The sequence below is a fragment of the Peromyscus californicus genome, unplaced genomic scaffold (genome assembly GCF_007827085.1).
Source record: "Peromyscus californicus insignis strain IS unplaced genomic scaffold, ASM782708v3 Scaffold_2__1_contigs__length_46816999, whole genome shotgun sequence".
Classification (NCBI taxonomy): Eukaryota; Metazoa; Chordata; class Mammalia; order Rodentia; family Cricetidae; genus Peromyscus; species Peromyscus californicus.
This window is the reverse complement of record NW_026294540.1, coordinates 5,203,360-5,230,554: the sequence shown is the minus strand read 5'-3', so window position 1 is coordinate 5,230,554 and position 27,195 is coordinate 5,203,360. Positions and strand designations below refer to the sequence as shown.

The following is a 27,195-nucleotide window of genomic DNA, read 5'->3' as shown; positions in this document are numbered from 1 at the left end:
CTTAGTGGACCGTCCCTCAGTGTTGATCAGTCGGATGATTTTATCCGGATTCGACTCAGACATGGGATTAGCTCAGCGACTCTAATTCCTAATCGCCCAAGTTGTGCCCATTAGCTTTATTGATTGTATTCATCTTTCCAAGGAGGCAGCTGTTGGCTTTATTGATTGACACTGTCAGTACTGTGTTTTAAAACTATTTGGGGAGGAGGGGGGGGCGTGTTGGAGAGCACTGGCTGCTCTAGCAGAGGACCCGAGTTTGGTTCCCAGCACCCACATTCGGCAGCTCACAACTGCTGGTAACTCCAGCTCCAGGGGACCCATCACCCTCGTCTGGCCTCCTTGGGCACCAGCACTCACATGGCACACACACCAATACAAGTAAATATTTTTTATTAGTGTAATAAATTTAACCATTTTAGCCATTTCAAAGCACACAGTTCAGTGGCCGTTAAGGACGTTGGCCGTGTTTGAGATCCAACTTTTCCAAAAAGGAAATTCCATGCCCATTACCACTGATCTTACCCTACTTGTACTGTGGCCTCAGAACATCTATAGTGTTTACATTTGTTGAAACTTTTTAGTTTTTTTCTCCCTGTTTTTGAAACCGATTCTCACTATGTAGACCAGGCTGGCCCCAAACTCAGAGCTCCAACTGCCCCTGCCTCCCTGGAATTAAAGGCAATTATTCAGAGGGAGAGGGAGAGAGAGAGAGAGTACATGCTGCTCTTGCAGAAGACCTGAGCTTGGTTCCCAGAACCGAACTGTCTGAAACTTCGGGATCCGATGCCTCTGGCTAGCCCTTAAGTGCACAGATTCATATTCTCTCCCTCCCTCTCCCTTGCACAGATTTCTCTGTCTCTGTCGCTTTCTCTCTCACACACCATTAAAAATATAATTTAAAATTAAAAATGCCACTTGAGTTATGAGACAAGGTCTGTCTCTAACCCAGTCTGGTTTTGAACTCACAGTTTTTCTCCTGTCTGAATTTTCCAAGGGCTGGGATCATGGGTATGAACCATCACTCTGGCTCTTTGTGTGTGTGTGTGTGTGTGGTGGGGTAATGCTTGACCCAAAACTTCTTGTGTCTTTAGGTTTTGGAAACAGGGTCTCATGTATCCCAGGTTGGCCTCAACCTCACTGTAGCTGAAGATAGCCTTGAACGTGTGACGAAATGAGTCTGAGACCTGATATCGGGGCAGGTCACAGCACTCAGTCCCTGAAGAGTGATTCTTGGTAAAGCATCTGCCTGGCATGCACAGAGCTCTGGTTCCGTCTCACATCAAAGTGTTCATGGTGGGCCAGGCGGCGGTGGCGCACGCCTTTAATCCCAGCACTCGGGAGGCAGAGGCAGGCGGATCTCTGTGAGTTCGAGGCCAGCCTGGGCTACAGAGTGAGTTTCAGGACAGCCAGGGCTGCACAGAAACACTGTCTTGAAAAAACAAAACAGCTCATGGTGGAGGATGCCTGTAATCTCAACCCTTGGGAGGTGGAGGAAGGACCCGAGTCGTTTCTCAACAACATCCACGCATGCGCTCGTCTCCGAATCGTACATCCTGTTTATTTTAAGCTTTTCAGGTACACGGCTTTGTCACATCTGCAGGCCATTAGGCATGCTCAGCTGTGAATAATTCTTCATTTCAGTCTAGGTGGAGGCAGCTGGGCTAGGAGGCGTTAGCCAGAGGCCTGGTGGTCCCTCTGCGTTGGCGACTGGGCCGACGCAGACTCCAGGCACTTTGGAAATGAACCGCCTTTTTTTTTTTTTTTAAGATAGATTTTCTTTGTGGAGCCCTGGCTATCCTGGAATTTGCCCTGTAGACGAGGCTGGCCTCAAACTTACAGAGTTCCACCTGCCTCTGATCTCCCAAATGCTGGGATTAAAGGCGTGCGCCACTGCCGCCTGGCCCGGATGTATTTTCTATTTCTTACATGGGGCTCTAGGAAGCTCTGGAGCATGGTGTGAACCCTCGTGATCCCTCCTCCCCTTCTCTTCCCTCTGAATGTCTTAGGCCGGCTCTGCCCTGGCCTGCCCATGTATTTGGGAGCAATTAACTTGTCTTTTAACTTCACAGTCGGGGGAGGGGGGGGATGGGGGGGATGGGATGGGATTGGGCCTTTGGATGGATCGTCTACAGCTGGACTCATGGCTGCTTTAGATGGTATAAACGGTGAGATTTGAGACCTTTGAACCAACCAGCTCTTGTATTTTGGGAGTTTGTAGTCCAGGCTGTCCCAGCTCAGGATCCTCCTGCCTGTTTCTTCAATGTTAGGATGGCCGTCATGTTTATGGTTTCCTGATCTGTACTGTCTCCCACGCTGTCTTCCGTGTGCCTCATCCTGGGGCATTTCTTTTTTTGTATGTTTAAATATGTGTATGTTTGTATGTGCATACATATGCTTAGTACATTATGGAGTTGGTTATCTCTTTCCACCATGTGTGTCCTGAGCATTGAACTTAGGTTATCAAGCTTGGCAGCAAGTGATGAGCATCTCATTGGCCTGTCTATTCTTGAGACAGGGACAGGCTATGTTCTTCAAACTTAAGATTCTCCTCTGCCTCCATCCTGGGGCATTTCTGTTGTTCTGTCTTTAACTACTTCTGTGGCGCCCAGCATGGTTGTTAGTCTTCTGACATGTTTTACATTTATGTCTTAGGGTTTTCATTGCTGTGAAGGGACACCATGACCACAGCAAGTCTTATAAAAAAACAAAACAAAACATTTCATTGAGGTGGCAGCTTACGGTTTCAGAGGTTCAGTCCATTACCATCATGGTGAGACATGGCAGCGTGCAGGCAGACATGGTGCTGGAGCTGAGAGTCCTACATCTCCCAGGCAACAGGAAGTCAACTGACACTGCATGGTCTCCCGAGCTTAGGAAACCTCAAAGCCCGCCCCCACAGTGACTTCCTCCAACAAGGCCACACCTCCTAATAGTGCCACTCCCTATGAGATTGTGGGGGCCAATTACATTCAAACTACCACACTATTATAATTTATGTAGCGTGTGTGTACATGTATGAATGCATGTGTGTGTATCTGTATGTGCATGTATATGTGCACTTGTATGTGTGTGTATATTTGTATGTGTGTATGAATGTATTCGTGTGTGTGTGTGTGCGCGCGCGTGTACACTCAGAAGACAAAGGACAACTTTCTGGAGTCTTCTCGTGGCCCGCCATGTGGGTCTCAGATTGGACGCGGATGCTCAGCTGTCTTTGCCCACTGAGCCATCTGCCCATGGCTTTCAACCTCATGCTCATGGCTTCCTTTCCTTCTTAACATATGAAGTATATTTATAGTTCTTTAAACACACTGCTTGACTATTTCTATCACCCAAGCATCTTTGTTCCTCTGGGGTCCTGGACTTCTGTTTCTGTACATACCCACTGACTTTTAAAAAACTGGATAGCAGTCATTGTGAATTTTGTACTGTAAGCTATTTTATATTGTCTAGGTTTCTTTCTTTCTTTTTTTTTTTTTTGGTTTTTCGAGACAGAGCTTCTCCATGTAGTTTTGGTGCCTGTCCTGGAACTCACTCTGTAGACCAGGCTGGTCTCAAACTCACAGAGATCCACCTGCCTCTGCCTCCCAAGTGCTGAGATTAAAGGCGTGTGCCACCACCGCCTGGCACATTTTTTTTTTTTTTTCAAGACAGGGTTTCTCTGTGTAACAGATCTGGCTGTCCTAGAACTCTCTGTAGACAAGGCTGGCCTCCAACTCACAGAGACACCTGCTTCTGCCTCCCAAGTGCTGGGATTAAAAGTCTGTACCACAACAAGGGAATCCGTGGCTGATAAGTAGAACTGAATTGTATTGCAAAATAAAAAAAGTCTGTACCACTACAGCCATCATATCTTAATTTTTAAGAGTGTGTGTGTGCGTGTGCGCGCGCGCGTGCGAGCACGTGTGCATGTGCATACCACAGTGTGGGTCACCCATCTGGACAGCATGCACCTTTACCCATCATGCACTTGCTCCTCTATTTTTGAGGGACACTAGGCAGGTCTCTACCACTGAGCTGTGAGCCCAGCCTGACGTTTGACTTTCTGAACGGTTAGTTTCATTAACAGAGTGATCTTCAGTTCTAGCCATCTTCCTGCAGATGACGCCACTTCATCCCTTTTTAAAAATTTTAGTGAGCCAGGCACTGCAAGGTGCAGGGTCCTCATCTCCTCACCTCAGAATCAGGGTGACAGGTGGAAGCCAGATGCCCCCGGGGAAAAGACAGTCCTGGGACCTGCTGTTCCTGGAGTTCTGAACCACTGGAGGGCCTCCGGGTGGCTGCCAGGCTGGACTGCAGCTGCCTGGCCACAGCAGGAGGCGCATGCCCACTTGGTGAGGGAAGGCTTGGCTTGAATATGTCCCGTGCCTGTTCTGATCCCCGAGAGTCCTCTTGGATGAGTCGGGTTTGGGAGCCAGGTGCCAGCTTCAGAGCCCAAGTCGTAGGTTCTTTGTGCTTGGCAGCCGGGGCTCACGTAAGCAAGTTCTGGGCCAGCCAGTGTCGTATAGTAAGACCGTATCTCAGAAAACAAAATGTCTTTGGTCCATTCTGAGTTGATTGCTGTACACACACACACACACACACACACACACACAAAGAGAGAAAGAGAGAGAGAGAGAGAATAGGAATGGATGAATTCGCATGTAGTATTCCCAGCACCGTTTGCAGAAGAGGCTCTTTTCTCCAGCGTACTTTCTGAGTGCTTTGTGTGGAATCCCATGGCTGTAGATGGTTCCCTTGAGACAGGCTTTCCCACCAATCCTGGAGCTAGGCTGGCAGCCAGGAATTCCCAGTGATCCTCCTGTCTCTGTCCCTACCCGGTGTTGGGGTTCCAGGTCTGTGCCATGCTTGGCTTTTCTATGGGTGCTGTGGTCCCAGCCCAGGTCCTTGTGTGGCAAGTGTTGAGCCGTCTGCTCGGCCCTCCTGTTGCTTTTGAGGTTTTCTAATTTTAGTTTCTGCACTTATAAAGTCCTTAAGTGTGGCTTGCTCGCTTTCCCCATCATCGTATATATCTATGTATATACATATATATGCACATATATTATATATTTCTATAATATAGTACATTTATATACTTGGCATGTGTCATATCTTTTTTTTTTTTTTCAAGACAGGGTTTCTCTGTGTATCCCTGGCTGTCCTGGAACTCAGAGATCTACCTGCCTCTACCCTCCTGAGTGCTGGGATTAAAGGCGTGCGCCACCACTGCCCGACTACATAGTATCTTATACACACACACACACACACACACACACACACACACACGTATATATAAATTTTTTGAGACAGGGTCTCACCCTGTAGCCCAGGCTGGCCCTGAACCTGCAGTGATCCTCTTGCCTCAGTTTCCCAAGTATGAGGTGATTTTCTTCTGCTCTACCTGGGACTTTGTGGGCTTCTTGACCCTTTTCCTAAGTCACTGCAGTGGTAATGTAGCAGCAGCATCAGAATCAGCTGAGGAGATTTTGAGCAAAGTGGCCGGGCTTCTGGGCTGAGGCCTGTGGAGAGGTGCAGGATGGGTCCACATGGAGGTCGGCAGTTCAAACAGGCCACACAAGCAGTAGGAACTGAGCTGAGCTGTAGCCCCTGGGACACTTGGGAGTTCTCTGCCTGCTCCTCACTCGATAGACACCAGGCAGTCGATAGACACTGCCCGGCGTTGTTATGGTTTTTCAAGACAGTGTCTCACTATGTAGCTCTGATTGTCTTAAAACTCATTATGTAGACCAGGCTGGCCTTGAACTCACAGAGGTCTGTCTGCCTCTGCCTCCCGAGTGCTGGGGTTAAAGGCGGGAGCCACCCAGTTTGGATTTATTTACTGTGTTTTTCCTGCACGCCTACCTGTGCATGCAGTACCTACCGCGGCCAGAAGAGGGCAGCAGATATCCAGGGCTGGAGAGTTAGGAGTTGCCATGTGGGTGTTGGGACTCAAACCCGGGTCCTCTGTAAGAGAACCAGTGCTCTGAACTGTTGAGCCATGTTTCCAGCCTCATTGTTATATTTTTACTGACAGTTCCTACTTGTTTGTTTATTGTGAGTGTATTCTATCAATCTTGGAATGTAGTTATAATAACTGCTTTATAAGTCCTGAATGTTGGGGTTGGGGATTTAGCTCAGTGGTAGAGCGCTTGCCTAGCAAGCGCAAGGCCCTGGGTTCGGTCCTCAGCTCCGGGGGGTCCTGAGTGTTTCCAGGCAGGGTGGCACACACCTTTAATCCCAACATAACAAAGTGGACGTTTGTGAGTTTGAGGCCAGCCTGCCCTACAGAGTTTTAGGCTAATCAGGGCTGCAAAGTGAGACCATGTCTGAAAACAGTCTTGAATGTTGCTAGGTTCGAGGGCCTGTGCCTGCCATCCTGGCTCCTCAGGAGGATCAGTTACGGCCAGGAGGGCAGCCTAGGTAACCCATGGATATCTGTTTCAGAAATAAGGCAGTCCCCCACCCCCATTCTGAGCTCCACACACACAGTGTGGTATACGCACATAAACAGAGACACAGCATACATGTTTATAAGTAATAGAAAAAAAAAAAAGAATGATCTAGAAACCTTTAAGGGTCTAACTCCTGGGCCACTTCAACTGGTGCAAACTGCCTTTGAGTACTGATCTCATTTGCTGTTCAAATGTGTACAACTTAGACTGTGTCCTGAGAATTCCAACAACCACAGAAATTCTGCCGAGGAGTCTCCTCTAAATGTGGGCATTTAGGCCTGGGCAAGGGCTCCGTGGGTAAAAACACTAGCTATTCAAATTTGGTGACCCAAGGTCAATCCCTGCAACCTACAGAGCGGCCAGATGTGGCAGGGCACACCTTTATCCCAGTACTCCAAGAGTTCTAGAACCGCCTGAGGCTCAGAGTCAGCCAGGCTGAAGAATGCAGCCGAAGCCAGGGACCCTGCCTCAGCAAGGGGAGGACAGAAACGGACTCGTATTGTCCTGTAATCTCCACGAATGCTGTGGCACGCACATGCACTCACGCCAGCGCTTAAGTCTTAAGTCTAACTCAAGACTTCAAATTAATCCCTCTGTGATGGCCAGCAGCTAACATTCAATAGTTTCTGGGCTGCTTGGACTCTGAGTGTGTTAGGGACACAATCAGCTCGCACACGCACACGCACACGCACACGAGGTCCTAACTGTAGGCAGTTGTGAGCAGTCCTATGGGTGCTGGGAACTTGGTCCTCTGTAAGAGCAGCAAGTATTCTTCACTCGGCCACCTCTCCAGCTCTTTAGTGTTTGAAGGCAGGGACTTGGTGTTTGGGCTGTGCCTTACGGAGGCTCGTGGGGGCCCTTCCTCAGACACACGGCAGATTCCCAATGCCTTCCCACCCTGCTCTGTCACTTGGGACTTGACATTTGTCCTTTTCAGGAGGGTTGTGTGGACAGGGGCTCCTGCCCCATGGCAGACTGGGGACCCTTTTCAGTGCCCTTGGGACATCCTCTCGTTTTGTGTTTAAGGTTCTGCCTGGCAGGACTGAGGAGCAACCGGCTCTCACTGAGGTCTCAGCAGCAGCTGCTGTCTTCCTTCATATTGGCCACAGGAGCCCCGCAGCTGACATCAAATCTGTTAGGACCCTGGCTGGCTGGGCGCATGCGTCCCGCTGCCTCCTTCCTGGGGAGTCCTGGTTTGTGTGAGGCTTCATCTCGTGGTTGGCAAAAACAATGCTTGTTCATATGTATAGTAGTTTAGAGATTTGTTGTTGTTGTTGTTGTTTTTCAAGACAGGGTTTCTCTGTGTAGCTTTGCGCCTTTCCTGGAACTCACTTGGTAGCCCAGGCTGGCCTCGAACTCACAGAGATCTGCCTGCCTCTGCCTCCCGAGTGCTGGGATTAAAGGCGTGCGCCACCACCGCCCAGCGAGATTTTTTAAAACTGTGTCCGCAGGTGCAAGGACCTAGGCGTGGCATCCCCCGGAGCTGGGGTTGTGTGGCGCCCCATGTGGGAATGTTTAACGCCTTCTCTGTATGGGTGGGTGGAAGTCTAATTCAGTGATCCTGGTGGTGTGGCCGGTCCTCTGACACTCTTAGCACCTACTGCAAAGGATCCTGGGGAGCCGTTACTGATGCCTGGTGGCTGTCATTCGACACTCACTAAATTTCCCTAGGTTGACAGCCTCATTCCTCCTGTCCTCTGTCCTTAGGGTCTCTGGCAGCAGACCTTGTTCCAAGCCAGGTCTAGCTGTGTGGTCCTGGGCTGCACTTTGTGTCTCTCACATGGGCGTGTGCCAGCGTCAGGCAGAGGACCTGGCCCTCATGGCCTGGAATGCTGGCAGGCAGCCATCCTGCTCTTTGTCCTGTGGACACCCACTGCTTTCATTCCTTACAAGGCGCAGCCCCCCCTGCCCACTGCTTGGGAGACTTCCCCAGCCTGTGGCTCAGCCTTGTTTCCACCCCTGTCCAAGAACCTCCTTCCTGGGGGGGACTCAGAAAAGCTGAGGCTCAGGGATGGAGACCCTCAGTGCCTCTGTTGCTGGAGAACCAGCACCAAGTTTCACACGGTCCACTGAACAAGAATGTGGCCGACTATGAACAACCAAACCACAGGAGGCAGAGGTGGGGAGATCTCTGAGTTAAGACCAGACTGGTCTACAGGGCGAGTTTCAGGACAGCCAGGGCTACACAGAGAAGCCCTGTCTCGAAAAAACAAGGAAAAGGCATGGACAGCCATGCTGGAATCTGTAATTCTTTTGATCTTATAATGTTCTTTTGGTTTTTTGAGACAGGGTTTCTCTGTGTAGTTTTGGTATCTGTCCTAGATCTCGCTCTGTGGACCAGGCTGGCCTCGAACTCACAGAGATCTGCCTGCCTCTTTCTGCCTGAGTGCTGGGATTAAAGGCGTGCGCCACCACCCGGTTATCTTGTAATGTTCTTATGTAGGTCACCACAGCTCGTATGACTCAAATACCTCAGGCCACTGGTGGCCACAGCCACTGGTGTGACCAGCTCTAAGTGCCACACACAGGGCTGTCACAGCCTCTTGGCAGGGGAACTGCTGACTTCTGAGCCCTGTTGTGGTTGAAGGTTAATGTGTCGCAGGCTGCTGTGGTGTTTTTCCGTGGTGGCATCTCACAGGAGCCCTGGCTTCTGCACCAACCTGTCCTTCAGTCTCCTCTTAGCTGGCAGGTCTAGCCCTGCCCCAGGGGACTTGGGATGCTTTGCTATCGAGAGTAGGGAGCAAGCCATGGGATCTTCTATTGAGCTCAACATGGAGCCGCTGTATGACGCCCTACCGACTTGACTGCAAAAAGTAAGGGGACTGGGCCGGGCGTTGGCAGTGGCACACGCCTTTAATCCCAGCACTCCGGCGGATCTCGGAGTCTGAGGCCAGCCTGGTCTATCTACAGAGTGAGATCCAGGGCAGCCAGGGCTACACAGAGAAACTGTGTCTCCAACCCACCCCTCCCCCCAAAAAAGTAAGGGACTAGGATGTTAAACCTGGTTTGCGTGAATACCCAGTGCTCTGTATTGACACATGATTGAATGTCCTGTAAGGACAGAAAGGATCTTGGGGGTCTCAGGAAGAACAAATGGAGGCTGATGCAAACCCGGGCAAGTCTGAGTTTCGTTTCCACTCCCCAGGAGCAGCTAGTCTGTAGATACTGTCTCCAAGTTTCAGCTCGGTGCTTGTCTCTCCTGCTGAGACATTAGGGGCCACCATTCCAAAGAGATCTCACTGCCTGCACTGAGAAACAGACGCAGTGGTGAGGCTGAGCGGCGTGCTCTGCAGAGGGAGGGTGCATGCAGTTGTCTGCACGCCTTCAAGAGGCTGTTTAACAGCAAAGGACCCGGGTTTGATTCTCAGCACCCACATGGCAGCTGGCAAACACTTCTAATTCCAGTTCTGGGGGAACCTGGTGCCCTCCGTGGCCACCAGCCACACATGTATTGCACATACATATATGCAGGAAAAAACACCCACAGACATTTTTTAAAAAGGGGGCACTTGGAGAGGACTCAGATTTGGTTCCTAGCACCCACAAGACAGTTCACAACCATCTGTGACTCTAGTTCCTGAGGAACTGGAACCTTCTGGCCTCCATGGACATCAGACAAGCATGTGGTGTGCCCTTAAGACCTGCAGATAAAACAAATAATATATATTTAAAAACCCATTTAATTTCCTGGCTCTGAAGAAATCTGCCTCCCATGCAGCGTCTCCACACGGGCTGACCTGGTGAGCCGGAAGGAGAGGAGCTGCACAGACTCAATTCTATTTTCAACACTAGTGACGAGACCAAATCCCCTCCCCACCACCCTTTTTACTTGTGGGTTCAGTAGCCAACCTGGGTAATGGAGGCCTGTGCTGGCCTGCTGTAGAGGGAGTTAAGCTAGTAGCCTGCTGCCCGGGACCCCACAGCTCCAGCTGTCCTGTACAGGGAGCTGTGTGGCACACCTTGCTCGGAAGATGGCCGACACCATGGCAGTCTGAACGGAGCACGCCACGCTTTGGGGTGAGATGTTGATCAGTCTGAACAGAGCACGCCACGCTTTGGGGTGAGATGTTGATCAGCTCACCCACGAACAGGTGTGAAAGCAGCACGCAGGTTCTTTGGGGACCAAACCCGAGACTGGTGAAGACCTTGCCTGACAGACCTGAGAACATGTCGAAACCTTCCACTGAGTGACCAGGAAGAGCAGGACAGGGTGTAACAGGCACAGGCAGGGGACTGCGTCTCCCCGAGGCCCCACTTCCCTCTGATAGCCCTCCAGAACTGGAGGACCTCCGGGCATCTGCCAAGGCTCTGGGGAGTGCTTCAAAGGCTCTGAAGACAGGCTCGCGGATGGACGCTGAAGTCAGAGCGGCACGCAAGCCTTCTTCCCACAAACTCATGCCAAAGAGACAGATGGCGTTCCTTGGTCTGGAACTGAAGTACTGACCCCCCACCAGGCCCTCCTGGCCCCTCCCCACCAGCACCCCTGCACTGAGCAGTCAGCTCTGCAGATAGTGGGAGCCTCTGCACTGTGACGTCGCCACCATGGAGCCAGAGTGGCAGGTGAGGACGGGGGACGGGGTTCCCATCAGTCTCTGGCACAGAGGAAGGAAGTCAGAGGAGCTCAGCACCAACCCCCAAAAGTGAATCAGGACAAAGGCTAGAAAAAGGAGTCATTTATTAGAGACAAAACCCAGCCCCTCAAACCCTTCAGCAGAACGACGACGGGGACCCACACCGTGCTGCCGGCGTCCTGCTCCGCTGGGGACATGGGGACAGCGGCCGGCCCCGGGGCCCACAGCACCAACTCCCTGCACAGGCAGGCCAGGCTGGCGGCGACTCCAGGAAGAACAGACTCCGATCCGTGCCCGCCCGCCGTCTGCGCTGAGCCCAGGCAGGTCACCAGGCTGACACCGACGCCAGGCCCGGCCGTGGCCGGCCCTGCGGGGGCCACCGACGGCACAAGGCCAGGACCTGATGATACAGCCTGCTTCAGGCCCAGCTCGCCAGCTCGTGGACTTTAGTCCCAATTTCAGAGAGGCAACTGACATCTGTCCCCAGTGCCCACTGTCACCACAGGTGAACCAAACTGTAATCACCACAGCAGGGACATGACTGTGTTGCTTTTTCCTTTTTGATTTTTCTTAGAAGAGTGAGGGCATGGAAAATACAGCGCACCAATGAAATGAAACGTCAAAAAAAATACAAAAAAATAGAAAATAGAAAAATGTATTTACAGGTCGTACATTACTATGATCCGAAAGCACAGACACCTGGCGGCTATAATACATGCACTGGGTCAGAGGCGGTTACTAAAAACTGCGAGGGAGAAGCCTGTAAAAAGAAAAGGGTCAAAAACTTCAAACTTTTTATCCCTAATTTGCTACACTGATCAAAAGAAGTGGGGTCCCCAGAGCTCAAGAGTCTCTCCGTTCAACGCGTCCACAGTTCACAACTGCAGGGGACTCGTGGGGGAGGCAGCAGCTTATGCAAGGAAGCCATAGTCAACTGCTCTGCATGCTCAAACCACAGCAAGCCCTGTCTGCTACACGGCATGATCTTGGCAGGGTTAGTGGCTGCTTACTCCTAGCTAGCTATGTGCGCGGATATATATATATATATATATATGTACGTATGTATAAAACCGTGTTCTCGCTCACTGCCAACACGGCTGGACAGTCATTACAACAGATTCTTAGGTGTACGTTGTAGGAAGTCATGTCTGTGGATTGAATAAGTCACTTCACACCACAGAAAATATTTAATAAATCCAAAAGAAAAAAAAGAATAGGAGGACAGACCTTCTGTCCCAGGTCTCTGAAATGGAGTCCCCCATAGGAACTGGTCCCAAAGTTTTGGAGGGTTCACTGAAGACTTGCGTTTGCTATTTTCCCCGTCCTTTTAGTGTTCAACGCTCTGGAACAAGTCCTGGCCGTCTCGAGTTGTTAAGTCAGTCCGCTCTGCTGCTCCCGCAAGGAAACAGTCCGGTGCCGATCCATAAACCCGGGGAGGGCAGTCACTTCTGGAAGGGTCCACTCTGCAGTGTGCAGAAGAGAAGGCTCCCAGGCAGGCTCCAGCACCCTCCTGCACTCCCTGCAGACAAACCCCAGTCACACTGCTGCTCCTGGGAGGAGCAGGCCAGCTTTTAGAGGAAACAAAACCGTGAGGTGAGAGAGAAGGGCGATGACAACATCCTGGTCACTTCCCTCGTGATCCATCATACTTCCAGGAACCGGGAGCTGCTGGACTTGGAGTGGAATGGCTCAGACCACATCCTTCGTAAGTCACCCTGGGGACAAGGGACACAGATGAGCTCAGGGTCAGACAGGAGGCACCAGTCCTTTCTCCTATCAGAATGTTTCTGTGGCCATCACAGAGCATCAACCTTCCTCACTGCAGATGCCCCAGGCCTCTTGGGTATGCAGAAGCTCATCTCTGGGGACTCCTCACACCCACCCTGAGCCCTGAGGGAAGTTCTCTCTCTCTAGCATGTTCATGAACCTCTATCTTTTTTTTTTTTTTTTTTTGGTTTTTCGAGACAGGGTTTCTCTGTGTAGCTTTGGAGCCTTTCCTGGAACTCACTCTATAGCCCAGGCTGGCCTCGAACTCACAGAGATCCGCCTGGCTCTGCCTCCCGAGTGCTGGGATTAAAGGCGTGTGCCACCACCACCCGGCCAGGAATCACTCTTTGGGCAGACACAGGTACACGCACGTGCGCGTGCGCGCACACACACACACCTTTAGGGTTGTGCACAGTGTGGTATATACAGTCAGCAGGTGCATCCTTGTGAGTAGGCCAGCCTGGGCTACATTGTGAAACCCTGTCTTTATCTTTAAAAAGAAAAAAAATACTCTAAATTTGGGGGGCAGGGGCCATACACTGCCTTAACAGTAACTACTTATTTAGTATGTGTGGATGTTGAGCACCTGTGTGCCCAGTGCCTGTGAAGTCCTAGAGAAGGCGCTGGATCCCCTGGAACTAGAGTGATAATACAGATGGTCTTGAGCTGCACACAGTGCTGGGAAACTGAAGCTGGACCCTCTAGAACAGCATGGACTCTGAGCGACTGACCCAGCCTTCCTGCCTCAGTATTACATCATTTCTCTCAAACAAAGCTGATAGTAAAAGCCACCAGGGGCAACAGGGCCTCTGGCTTTGTTTGGTACCTGGGTGATGGACACTGACCCCGGGGCCTTACTGAGCTCCAGCCCTTTCCAAATGGTGCTAAGCTGCCCAGGCTGGTCCTGAACTCTCAGTCTCTGAGTGCTGAGGGGACAGGACGGCCCTGGTGCCCGTGACCGAGGGCACTGCTGCAATCAAACACGAGGTCCCAGCGGGGTGACTCATGTGGTTTCAGCTAACCACTGGATCATGACCCGTGACGATGCAGTGACTTCGTCAGCCCTCCCCATGGTGCGCGCGCTCACCTTTAAGTAGGCCATGGTGAGGAGCGGTAATAAGGTAAATGGCACCAAGTAGAGGAGAGCGGGCTGGGCGGCTCGGTGGATTCGCGATGCCACCGTCGCAGTGAGCAGACCTAGGCGAGAAGACATCGTTAACGGGTAGAGTTGTCGTCATGAAAACAGAGGCCAGTGAAGCCCCTCCAAACCCCCATGCCTGGCTCACAGCCCACTCTGAGGACGGCCTCCTGGGTGAGGACAGACTTAGGATACTCGACAGCCTCACAAGCTGACCCCTCAGGGTGTAAGCCAGGTCAGTGAAGGTGCCCACCGGGCTTCTGTACACACTCTGCAGGGGACAGAGCGCGAGCAGCGCACATACTGTTTCTACTTCTGGCCTAGTGACCACTGCTGCTTCCTGTTTGTGCTCGTTTGTGTGCATGAAGTCAGAGGTGTGTGTGCACTGGAACCGCTGGAGTGGGCAGTGTGTGGGGACTGAGAGCTGGCGCGTGGCGCACACCCCCTCCAGGACCCCTCGGGTTCTAAGTAGCAGTTCCTGCTCTTCTGGTCTCACTGAGTGTTGGGGAAGGAGGAGGACTGGCCGCTGTCCTGCAGGTCTCTCACCTACGAAGTACCCGATGAGGGTGCAGTGGAAGTAGGAGACCTTCTGCATGCGCCCAGAGATGTTAGCCGGGCCAGGGGCGCCGCACGAGTCACCACTGGCTTGCTTCTTGTAGTTGTCATAGCGAAGGACAAAGCATAACAGGAGGCCAGGCATCACAATGTCCCCGATGCCCAACATGGAGAAGTGACTGCCAGTGGAGCTGGAACACAGGACCACATGTCAGGGACAGCGTACTCTACAATCTCTCTGCTTCAGTCTGAAGTCTGTTAGCTTTGAAGACATCGAAGGAGCTCTATCTGTCTCTCTCGGTTTGAGACAGGGTCTCACGGGAGCCCTGGCTGGCCTGGAACTCACAAGATGACTTGCCTCTCCCCCAAATCCTAGGATTAAAGGTATGTGCTACCATGCCCAGGCCAAAGCTGGTCTCAAACTAACATCGCTCCCTGGGTTCCTGAATGCTGGGATTGCCGGCATGCGCCACTAATAGCAAGTTCAGCACTAGCTTCTGAAAGTGCAAAGACCTCAGAGCATTGGCCTCGGCAGTCTCCAAAGGAGCCGCCACTGCTTCCAGGGAACAGTGAGTGCTGGGTGACCCCTTACGGGAATATCACCATCTGTGACCCATTCATTCCTGAAACTACCTGTCAACATGTTACAGAAATACACTCCCCAGTGAGAAATCACTGCGCACACTTGGGGAGGAAAGGAGGAAGCTCTTCACTGAGAGAATAAAAAAGCATGAGGCAGATTGCGGCTAACGTCCCAAGAGGATCTGACAGAATAGAAGGGGTCACTAACTTCCAGACGGCTTAGGCTTGGGCACTCCACACACAGTCATCCCTAAATCTCTTTCGGCTCTTGGGCCCAGGCTACACTTTGAACAGTTGAAATGCACAGGAGACTGCAAGTCTGGTAACTCAGGCAGAGGAGAGATTAACACCGCAGAGTGGGAACCACTGAAGTACTTCAGCGTGGTGTTTGGAATAGCTGTCACCCAGGCTCATCTTGCCCACTAACTCCATCATGCTTTTCTTGGTAAGAGTGCAGGGGACTTGGGGGTGTGACCCTGCACGCAGCTGGAGTGTTCTGTTACAGGACTGGGGGATTACAGCTGCTGAGTCCTGGGTAGCAAATATTTACACCCCAGTATCCTAAGTTATCTCTAGCAAGCCTTGTTATCAACTACTTACTTCGGATACTTTGCAGGCAGCACTCTTAGCTAAATTCTGTGTGACTTAATGTCCCCTGAGCAAATCTATTAAGAAGTGTCTGTACATTAGACAGAGACTGAAACAGCACACTGGCTGCCAAGACTGCTTCACTGGGACTGTTACCATGAGAACATATTTTTACAAATGTCTCAAGAAAAAACCCCCAGATTTTGTTCATTTCAGCCGACTGTAAAAAGCAGAAACTGCAGCGACATGCCGCTGTGTGATAAATCAGCACCCGTGTCAAGGTGGAGGAGGCAGCTTAATGTCTCTATGGTGCTGTGAACGAGAAGGGCCAGGGTGACAAAGAACGTCACCAGAAATCACATGAGGTGCCAGGCCAGCCGAGAAGCCGAGCAACAGAAAGGCTGTGCACAGTGAGAAAGGGGCCCTGTCCCAAGGCCCAGGAAGGGAGGGGAGCCTGGGTCTCCTCTCCAGAACCAGCCAGGTGGCTGGGGAGAACAAGGTGCCCGGGGCCTCCAATGCAGCTGCGGGCCGTGGCATGACAGTGCCTCCCGTGTGACAGGACAGCTACGGAGACAGCTTCACTCGGCACTCACTCTTCCACCTCGGAGGCTTAGAAGCAGGCGCCAGGTGAGAGGCGGTTCGGGTTGAGAATGAGCCACTCTGAAAACTGGGACTAGTCACATGTCACACAGTCTGGGGACGGCGGAGGAGGTGGTCTGGCTTTAGACAACGTCAGAAGTGCCCCGAGGATGGCGGTCCTGTGTCTCTGGTGAGGACAGGTGACATCCTCCACACAGGACGGTCACTGCTGGTGGGATGTGACAGTGCTGGGCTCAGTCCTCAGCACAGAGCGGTCTGCTTCCTCATTTTCCAAAACAACAGACAGACTACTCTTGACTACACCAACCTGGAAGACTGTACTAGCCAGCGGCTCCCACCCTTCCTAACCCTGCGACCTTTAACACAGCTCCTCATGCTGTGCTGACCAAGCATAACATCATTGTTGTTGTTACTGTTATGAATCATAATGTAAACATCTGACACACAACTCTGTGAAAGGGTTGTTCAACCTACAGGTTGAGAACCGCTGATACAAATGTAGTTGATTTAGATAAAAAATTAGATGTCTGTAGAATATTCCAACAGCTATGGAATACACATTCTTCTCAGCAGCCTATCAAATTTGAAAAAAAGCCAACCACTGGCCGGGCGGTGGCGGTGGCGCACACCTCTAATCCCAGCACTCGGGAGGCAGAGCCAGGCAGATCTCTGTGACTTCGAGACCAGCCTGGTCTACAGAGCGAGATCCAGGACAGGCACCAAAACTATACAGAAAAACCCTGTCTGGAAAAACCAAAAAACCAAAAAAACAAAAAAAAAAAAAAAAAAAAAGAAAAGAAAAACAAAGAAAGAAAAAGTCAACCACATCACATTTTAGGCAATAAGGTAAGTCTTAAACCTGAAATAATTTCATGGATCTCAGGTCATATGAGAACAGAATCAGAGGTGAATAGCATAAAGACTACACAACCCGTGTCCTGCCCGCTAGGCTGTTTGGATACTTGGCCCCAGCTCACGGCTGTTTTCCAAGGTTGTGAAGCCATCAGGAAGCAAGGCCTAGCAGGAGGAAGGGGTCCCTCTGGGGCAATGGTGTGGCATCCTGAGGGACTCTGTTTCCTTGGAGAGAGAACAAGCCATGTCCCAGGCTCCCCACATCAGTGGTGAAGCTGCAGCCCCACGGGCACCTCCCTTGCCAGGACGGGCTGTGCCCCCTTAGATCGTGAGCAAGGTAACCCTGTCCTCTCCGGGGCCTCGGTGGGGATTTGTTACTGGGATTACAGAAGACAGATAGATTCCCATGGCGGGGAAGACACACAAGAAGGCAGTATATGTTCGTTCACTGAAGGATGGGGACCCACAGGCCAGTCTTACCTTGGGAAGACCAATTTCCCAGGTAAAGACAGGCGAGGAACGTCACGCCCGACATTGGGCCCGAGGTGGAGTTTCCGAGACAGGACGTCGAGTGGATTGTCAGCCGGCTGTGTGGCCACTTTCACCATGACGTTGCTGTTGAAGATGTAGGCTGAGAAGAACACCTGCCCAGACGAAGAGACGGCCGTAAGAGAAGCACGCTGCAGCTACCCGAGTTAGCGAGCAGCCCGCTCTGTTGTCCAAACAGCTCCGAACCAGACCGTAAGGCTGCTCAAGGCTCTGAGTGCACGTGTGAAGGGGAAGAGAATGCTCACTTGCGCGCTGGCCTGCAGGGCGCTGCGTCTTCCCACTAGAACGGAGTGCTCCCAGCCTGGTGCCTGTTGCTCCGTCACACACACTACCTACTGCATTAGAGGCCGCCTCAAAGGGACAGGCGTGCTTGTACGTGCTCAACAGCTGCAGCCCTGGAGCAGCAGGACTCGCCTGAGATGGTCGGCGGCATGCCAGGCTCTGGGTATTTAGCAGCGATTGCTTCAATTAAACTCAAAGGAGAACGGGCCGCTGCTGAGGCAGACACTCACCCAGAAGACGTCGTAGATGAGAAGCCCTGAGAGAAGCAGGCAGGAGACCTTGAGGCTTGGCAGGCGGACGAAGGCGATCATGGCAACACAGAGACCCATGGCCAGAGCTGGGAGCAGGGGTAAACACGGGGATCAGTCAGCACGTGGATGTTGGTCTCTTCCCACAGGCTCTTGCCTACTGAGCCCTACAGAGTCTGCAGGAGTGCTCTGAGTTCATTCCTGACGACTGTTCTTCCCGCAGCAGCCCACCTGGACCGCTGGGATTTTGGGTAGGTGACAGCTCTTCTCATGCTACCACACAAAGCTGGGCTGTCTGGAGACCCAGGAACTGGGCCAGCATTAGCTACAGGCCTGGAAGATACCTCCTCACTCCTGTTTCTCAACACCACAGGTAGAGCATATTATTCTTGTTAAGTCAGCTTAGCTGGCCAGAGTGGCACACACCTTTATTTTTTTTATTTTTTGGTTTTTCGAGACAGGGTTTCTCTGTGTAGCTTTGCGCCTTTCCTGGAACTCACTTGGTAGCCCAGTGAAATCACAGAGCTTGGCCTTGAACTCACAGAGATCCGCGTGGCTCTGCCTCCCAGTGCTGGGATTAAAGGCGCGCACCACCACTGCCCGGCTGCATGTTTTGTTTTAAATAGTGGGGAGCAGAGTGCGGTAAATAAGCCTCACCCTGGGAAACACCTTGAGATCAGAGCATTCTGGCGCCATGGGCACTGAAATGCACTTTGTCTTCAGTAAATACCTTACATCTATCAAAAAATTATTTTTTGGGACAGGATCTTTCTATGTATCCCAGACTATCCCCTAATTCACAGAGATCCACCTGCCTCCTGAGTGCTGGGATTAAAGGCATGCAGCCACCACCTCCCAGCTAGAATATAGCTTTTTAAAATATTTTAACTTTTAATGTTTATACCATGGGTGTGCAGATGCCTGCAGAACCAGAAGGGGTGGGATCCTTCGGAGCTATCCTTACAGGCTGTGTGAGCCACCCCAGGTGTGTGCTGAGAACTGAACTCAGGTCCCCTGAACAGTCTTCAAAAGGAAGAACTAGTGACAGAGGTGACCTTGAAAACATTTTGTCAACTCAACTAGAAGTCAGATGCCAGGGCGGGTCATGGCAGGCAAGGCTGTGGCTGGCCAAGTCAGAGAACCAGGGGCAGGAGTGTTCTAGGACTGCCTGTCTGTGATGTAGACTCAGTCTACAGCAGGCTTACATCTTCTTCACTGGCAGCTTCCTTCTGCTCAACACATTTTGATGTGACCCTGGATAGTAGGCATATAAAACTGGTATACAAAGCAAACACTTACTGATCAAAATTATAAACTTAAATATTTCCTAGAGTTGTTTGTTATCACTGTCAATGCCAAGAATGCTGCTTTGCATAAATATGCAATACAAAACACTAGAAGTATGCTTAACACCATTTTAGAAATTGTTGGAAATTCTGTCCTAATTCCAAGCTAAAATTTATTCAATTATTTCTTTTAAAATGAAAATTAGGCCAGCAACCCAAAACAGCAATTTTATTTATTTCTTTGTTAGTTTTTGAGAGGGTCTCACCATGTGGCCCTGACTCCTGGAATTTGCTTTGTAGACTAGTTGACCTTGAACTCACAGAGACCTTCCTGAGTGCTGGAATTAAAACCATGTGCTGCCTGGTCTACAGGAGTTCCAGAACAGCCAGGACCACACAGAAGAACTCTGTCTTGGAAAAAACAAAGCCTGTGCCGCTAAGCCTGGCTCAGACAGCAGTTGTAAAAGTCAGTATTCTAGCACACCCCACCCCAAGCTATGCTAATTCCGTATTTACATGCTGGGAAACGGCAGCAGAGAACATGAAAACTTTCCGTTTTCTACTATAGCACTGCGTTTCTGGGACAGAGAACTCTGTACTGCGGCAGAGACACTTTAATTCTAACATGTAAGGAGTGTTGTAGGCAGGGACACTGTTTTCAGGACCAAGGGTCTGGTGAAGGCACATGGTGCTGCATCATGGAGCACACTGTCAGAACACTGGAGTAAGGTGTGTCTGGTTCGGAGCTAACCTTTGGTCACAGCACAGTCAGGAACCTCCTACTGGTGACTGGTTGTTCTGTTGTTTTTACAATTCACTACTCACGTGGGTCCCGGCCCCAGTTGAAGTCGCGACCTATGGAAGCATGCTAGGCACAATTACAACCTGTCCAATTACTCACCATCCATAAGGAGCCAGTGGCCAGTAAGAACCCAGATGAGGACGAGCATGACGGACAGAGAGAAGGACAGCAGCTCCGCAGCAGTGAAACGCCCACAGCAACCAAAGGAAATCCTGGGAAACACACGTTCATCGGGGTGAGGGGCATGTTGTGTTCAATAACCAAATGCTCCTGTGGCTCTTAGTGACCGGAGCTCAGAATGGCTGAGCAGAGCCGTAGGAAACACCTAATTACCAGGGAAACTAAGACCCTGAATTTGTCTGAATTTGTCAAATGTTAATGGACTAGACATCGTTAATGTAATCTTGACTGTTTGTATTGTATATACTTATTGGATGTAATTTTTCTTGTATTAGTTATAAGCTTTTTTAATTTTAGACAAAAAGGGGAAATGTGGTATTGTGTTCCCCGAAATATTGTGTACCATAATAAACTTATCTGGGGTCAGAGACAGAACAGCCATAATATTAAACATGAGGATAGGCAGTGGTAGCACACGCCTTTAATCCTAGCATTCCAGAGGCAGAAATCCATCTGTTCAAGGATACAGCCAAGCATGGTGACTCATGCCTTTAATCCCAGGGAGTGATGGTAGAAGGCAGACAGATATATAAGGCGTGAGGACCAGAAACTAGAAGCATTTGGCTGCTTAAGCTTTTAGGTTTTGAGCAGCACAGTACAGCTGAGAGCCATTCGGATATGAGGACTCAGAGGCTTCCAGTCTGAGGAAACAAGACCAGCTGAGAAGTTGGCCAGGTGAGGTTAGCTGTGGCTTGTTCTTTCTCTCTGATCTTCCTTCCAGTGCTCACCCCAATAACTGGCCTCAGGTTTGATTTTATTAATAAGAACTTTTAAGATTCCTGCTACATCAAGCCTTGTTGGAGTCATCTAAGAAAAACTCAGCAATTATTCTTTAGCTCTCATTTAGAAATGCATTTCATTTCTAAGATTTACATTGTATGTATTACTATGATTGTGTGTGGAGGCCAGGTGGCAACTCTGTGGAGTCTGTCTGTCCTTCCACTCCGGAGTCTAAGGATCAAGCCATCAGGCTAGTTCAAACAGCACTGTTCCCCCGGAACCACTGCACTGCTCTGACGGTGTGTTTTCATACTAACTTATCAACACGGGTTTCCAAAAGTTTAATGTAACAACCTCAGGCTCTGGGAGAGCCGAACATAAGGGAAATCCTATTCTTTAGAGAAAAAACCAATAGAAGGAACAGATTCTATTAATTTAGCAATGATGAAATAATTAAGATTTGTAAGCTGGGAGGAAAATCTACTTAGTCACCATTAATTTCTGGAAAACCAGCTGCCATAACTGATCAATCCCAACGCTCTCTCCACCGGCACACGGCCTGGTTACATGGAGCGATGGCTCCTGGAGGAGAGGGTGTGATCACACACTGAACAAGGCAGCAGTCTATGCAGCTCACCAGAGCAGGAGGGAGTTCTGAAGTCAGCCACTGTTCCCACATCCTCACTGCTTGGTCCTTCCTCATCTAGCTCAGCAGGAAGCGGACTCCAGGCATTCCCACTTCTGAACACCTGTCTGTGTTCCTCTGCCAGGACGGTGCGAAGGGAACATCATCTTCCAGCTTCAACAAGTGCGGCCAAACATCCCACTCCCCCAGCTCTAGCCGTCTGTGTATTTCAGCCAATCCCTGTCACTCTTAGAACTCAGAGGAAAGACCTAAGAACTTACTTGTTCTGAGGCGAACAGGGTCTTGTTAAATACTGGCACATCGGGAGAAGAAGAAAAGCAAAAGCTATTGTTGCAAGAACTAGGGAAAGAAAATATGTTTCATTAAAAAATATTTTCTTTACTAATTACAGGAAAAATGGCATTAACTCATGTAAAATAGTTTTCTAACATCTCTTGACAAGTGGGAAAGTTACCTAAAGACTTTTCTTAGTCTCTTAACTCAGTAGGAAAGAGTAAGGAGCAGGCAAAGGGGGAGCCTCCCAAGTCACCCGACCTCTGTTAATTTTTGCCGAGCTTGAACGCACAATGAAAAGCTGGCAGCTAAGGACTTTGATTAGCTGTCAGTATTTCTATCTGCAAACATGTTACTAGAGGATGCAATGGCTGTCATGCCTACCGAGACCTTTGCGTACCTACCAGAAGTCAGTCCCAGCGTTTGGTGTCACTAAAGCTACCAAGTTTTCCAGCGCCCACCCTCCTTTCAGATCGTGCTCAGACGGTGAAGACACAACTCACATGGCATGGCAGATAGCTCATATTTCAACAGTGACTAAAGACACGGACTCTCCTCTCAGTACACTAGAAGCTAACTTACCTGCTGTACATATTGTGAAAACTACTTGAACGGAGTCGAAGAAGAAGAACATTACTAGGAGAGAGACGGACGCTCCAATCGGCAGGAACAGAGCTTGGGTGGAGTCAATTGTTTGGATACCTGGAAATAGGACACAGGACACATTAACCACTGACTTCATAACAGCGAAGATGTCCACGTACCCCCCTTCATAATTTACTGTACAGGCCGAGTCTTACACAGTGAGCTGACATTACCTTTTCCAGGCTTAAAAGAAGAGCTCAGACATTTTAGAATCCATTTATGTTGTTTTCACAGCTTAAGGATTTTTAAGACCTTAACTGAAAAGTAACAGCATCAAGAAAATACCTCAGTATGTGGCCAGAACAGAATTCATCTACCTGAGAGTATAGAAAATACTGAAATGTATTTTTTTAAAAAAGATTTATCTATTGCCAGGTGGTGGTGGGACACACCTTTAATCCCAGCACTCGGGAGGCAGAGGCAGAGGCAGAAGGATCTCTGTGAGTTTGAGACCAGCCTGGGCTACAGAGTGAGTTCCAGGAAAGGTATCAAAGCTACACAGAGAAACCCTGTCTTGGGAAAAAAAAAAAAATGTATGTATTTATTATGTATACAGTGTATGCCTGCATGCCAGAAGAGGGCACCAGATCTCATTACAGAGTTGTAAGCCACCATGTGATTGCTGAGACTTGAACTCAGAAACTCTGGAAGAGCAGTAAATGCTCCTAACCTTTGAGTCATCTTTCCAACCCTGAAATATATTTTTAAATTTTTTATTTTATGTATATGGAGATTTGCCCATTTGTAGGTCTGTTTGTGTACCACAAATATGCAGTGCCAAGAAGTGCCAGAAGAGGGCACTAGATCCCCCTAGAATTGGAGTTACAGGCAGTTAAGTGGGTGCTGGAACTCAGGTCCTCTGCAAGAAAAGCCAGTGCTCTTAACTGCTGAGCCACCCACCCTTCCAGCTCTAGAAATATTTCCTAAGACCAGTGAACTAGAAAGGGCCATCAGTTTCTAGACTTGCCATGATTTCAATTTTTATCCAAACTGCAGGTCCTATAGCTGCCATCGTTTTCCTTCAAGGAATCTAGCTTCCCACTCAGGCCGGCGGAAATGTGTCCACACACTTCATGCAGTAACCCATGAAATGCAGGGGCTCTTGGGATTACTGTGTGACCTGTGGGTTCCAGGCCCAACGAGACTGTGAGCTTCTTGCTGTCCTTGCTGCAAAAACATTTCCTCTGAGCTGGGCGAGATGGCGCACACCTTTAATCCCAGCACTCGGGAGGCAGAGGTAGGCAGATCTCTGAGTTCGAGGTCAGCCTGGGCTACAGAGTGAGTTCCAAGTAGCTAGGGCTTCATAGTGAGACACTGTCTCGAAGGGAAAATAAAAAACAATAATAATTTCCTGGAGCTGGGGAATAGCTCAGTTGGTAACACATTGCTTTTGGAAGCCCAAGTACCCCAGTTTAATTCCCAAAACCCCACGTTAAAAAACAAAACCGGTGCAGTGGTGCACTTGGGATGCCGACACTAGGGCAGAGGGGACAAGAGGGTGTCTGGGGCGGGATGTCAGAAACTGCTGAGCCCCATGCCAATGAGAGCCCTTGTCCTAAAGGAGGTGGACGGCACTGTTGAAGTGACATCTAAGGTTGTCCTCCAGTTTAATACACAAGCACACACATGCTTACATACAGGCATTAAAATTTTTGGGGGATGGAAAGAGGGCTCAGCACTTGTTGCATTTACAGAGGACCCAAGTTCAGTTCTGAGAACCCACATGGCAGCTCACAAGTCTGTAACTCCAGTTCCAGGGGACTTAATATTATTTGGCTTCCTTGGACATGAGGCATGCTCATGGTATGTACACACACACAGGCAAATACATTTACACACATAATATAAAATAAAATCCTAACAGAAAACTTCCTGTGGCTAGAGAGATGCTCATTGGTTAAAAGCATACCCAACCACCTGTAACTCCCCTTCAGGGACCCAACACACTCCTTCTGGCCTTTGAGGACTCCTGCACTCACATGCACATACCCACATACAGGAACACTCATATACACATGATGAAAAAGAATAAACATCATTTCTTGGTCAGTGGATTTACTCTCATTCTGGTAGAGAGCTAGAGGAAAGACAGCTTCAAACAGCCAATCGGAAAAGGTATTGTGTGTGAAATTTTAAGGTGCCAGAAAAGGAGATTAATAGAGAAAAAGTCCTGGGATAGAGCAGGATGTAGCTCAGTGGTTTTTTTTTTTAATATTTTATTTATTTGTATTTTATGTGCACATTTGTCTGTGTGAGGGTATCCCCTAGAACTGGAGTTACAGACGGTTGTAAGCTGCCATGTGGGTGCTGGGAATTGAACCTGGTCCTCTGGAAGAGCAGTCAGTGCTCTTAACCGCTGAATCATTTCTCCAGGCCCCCAGTTTTTTTTTTTTTTTCCTCAAGATTAATTTATTATGTATACAGTGTTCTGCTGCATGTTTGCCTGCATGCCAGAAGAGGGCACCAGATCTCATTATCGATGGTTGTGAGCCAGGTGGTGGTGGTGGCGCACACCTTTAATCCCAGCACTGGAGGCAGAGACAAGCGGATCTCTGAGTTCGAGGCCCGCCTGGGCTACAGAGTGAGTTCCAGGAGAGCTAGGGTTACACAGAGAAACCCTGTCTCAAAAAACCAAAACAACAAAAGGCTGGAGAGATGGCTCAGAGGTCAAGAGCACTGACTGCTCTTCTAGAGGTCCTGAGTTCAATTCCCAGCAACCATATGGTGGCTCACAACTATCTTTAATGAGATCTGGTGCCCTCTTCTGGCCTGCAGACAGAATACTGTACACATAATAAATAAATCTTTAAAAAAAAAATAGATGGTTGTGAGCCACCATGTGGTTGCTGGGAATTGAACTCAGGACCTCTGGAAGAGCAGCCAGTGCTCTTAACCTCTGAGCCATCTCTCTAGGCCGACTCAGTATTCTTTTTTTTTTTTTTTTTGGTTTTTCGAGACAGGGTTTCTCTGTGTAGCTTTGCGCCTCTCCTGGAACTCACTTGGTAGCCCAGGCTGGCCTCGAACTCACAGAGATCCGCCTGGCTCTGCCTCCCGAGTGCTGGGATTAAAGGCGTGCGCCACCACCGCCCGGCTTCAGTATTCTTAATGGTTGGTTGTCCATTGAAATCACCTAAAGAGATTGTCAGTATTTAGAATTACAGTTACTTATTTACTTACTATTTTTTTTAAAAAGATTTATTTATTATATACACAGAAGAGGGCGCCAGATCTCATTACAGATGGTTGTGAGCCACCATGTGGGTGCTGGGAATTGAACTCAGGACCTCTGGAAGAGCAGTCAGTGCTCTTAACCTCTGAGCCATCTCTCCAGCCCTTCCTTACTGTTTGTGTTATGTGTGGGTGTGCCATAGCCTGACCTCAGGCAGGTCATCAGCTTGGCAGCAAGTGTCCTGTTGAGCCACCCGACTGGCTCTGACAAGTTTTTAACATTACACTTTAGATAACTGCAATTAATTTTCTAGGGTTAGCTCTAGCTAAAAATCTACACAGAGAAGTTTACTTTGTACCCCGAGTTGACAACTATGAGCACAGCACTCACAGAGAAGGGACTGACAAACTGATGATCTGTGAAGGAAAGGGAAACGCCCTGCTGTGTCTTGTATGCCATCCACATAACTGTCCCGCTGAGATGTCATGAAAAACTGTCACACAGTTTATTACATTGCACAATTTGAAGTGAGACACACAGCTAGGATGAGACTCGGGCGTGAAGGCTGAGATGACCAGTCACCACTGAACACCACCGTCAGGCTGGGGACAGCTCTCGGAGGTCAAGTTGAGTTCCCTTCCCAGAACCCCTACCACACAGCTCACAACTGCATCGATGTGTAGCTCCAGGGGATCTGATGCCCTCTCTTCTGGCCTCTACAACTACCTGAACTCATGTGCCCATGCCCTCCCATACACATATGCACATCATTTTAAAATAAATCTTACACACACACACACACACACACACACACACACACACACACACACCCCACACCAATCTGCTCTCAAAACCAGGCATGGGGGCTGGTCAGAGCTCACTGTTGGGCAAAGACCCCTGTGCCAAGCCTGGTGTCCCGCATGTCCTGAATTCCAACCCCAGGACCTGCATAATGAAGAACAGAGACTCTTGTATCTTGCCCCCACCCCGAGCAAAAAGAAAGTAATACATTTTTGAAAGAACAAACAAAAACGGGCAGTGGCAAAAGCCTATAATCTTAATACCTGAGGAATGAGGGCAGGAGGATTATGGCTCAAGGACAGCATGTCTTAAAATAAAAATGACAAAAAACTCTGGTCTTAAGAATTTAAATTGGCCTATCCCAAGAGTTATTAGAGTTTTAGGGGAAATAAAACATTAAATATTTCTTCAAAACAATATTGCTTCCTTTTTTTGTGTGTGATTTTTTTCGAGACAGGGTTTCTCTGTGTAGCTTTGCGCCTTTCCTGGATCTCGCTCTGTAGACCAGCT

At 49.5% G+C, this 27,195-nt stretch overlaps 1 protein-coding gene across 1 annotated transcript in view; it reads right to left on the bottom strand.

The window, feature by feature from the left end:
• Positions 1-11,089: 11,089 nt before the first annotated feature.
• Positions 11,090-27,195, bottom strand: part of Sppl3 (signal peptide peptidase like 3) — a 106,903-nt gene continuing 90,797 nt past the window's right edge. Inside the window, exons 4-11 of the mRNA XM_052755105.1 lie at positions 22,653-22,772; positions 22,058-22,136; positions 20,351-20,463; positions 18,146-18,252; positions 17,565-17,728; positions 14,454-14,653; positions 13,857-13,966; positions 11,090-12,717 (exon numbers count right to left, since the gene is read on the bottom strand). Coding sequence (XP_052611065.1) covers positions 12,646-12,717; positions 13,857-13,966; positions 14,454-14,653; positions 17,565-17,728; positions 18,146-18,252; positions 20,351-20,463; positions 22,058-22,136; positions 22,653-22,772 — 965 coding nt within the window. The 3' untranslated portion in view covers positions 11,090-12,645. The remainder of the gene's footprint in view (positions 12,718-13,856; positions 13,967-14,453; positions 14,654-17,564; positions 17,729-18,145; positions 18,253-20,350; positions 20,464-22,057; positions 22,137-22,652; positions 22,773-27,195) is intronic.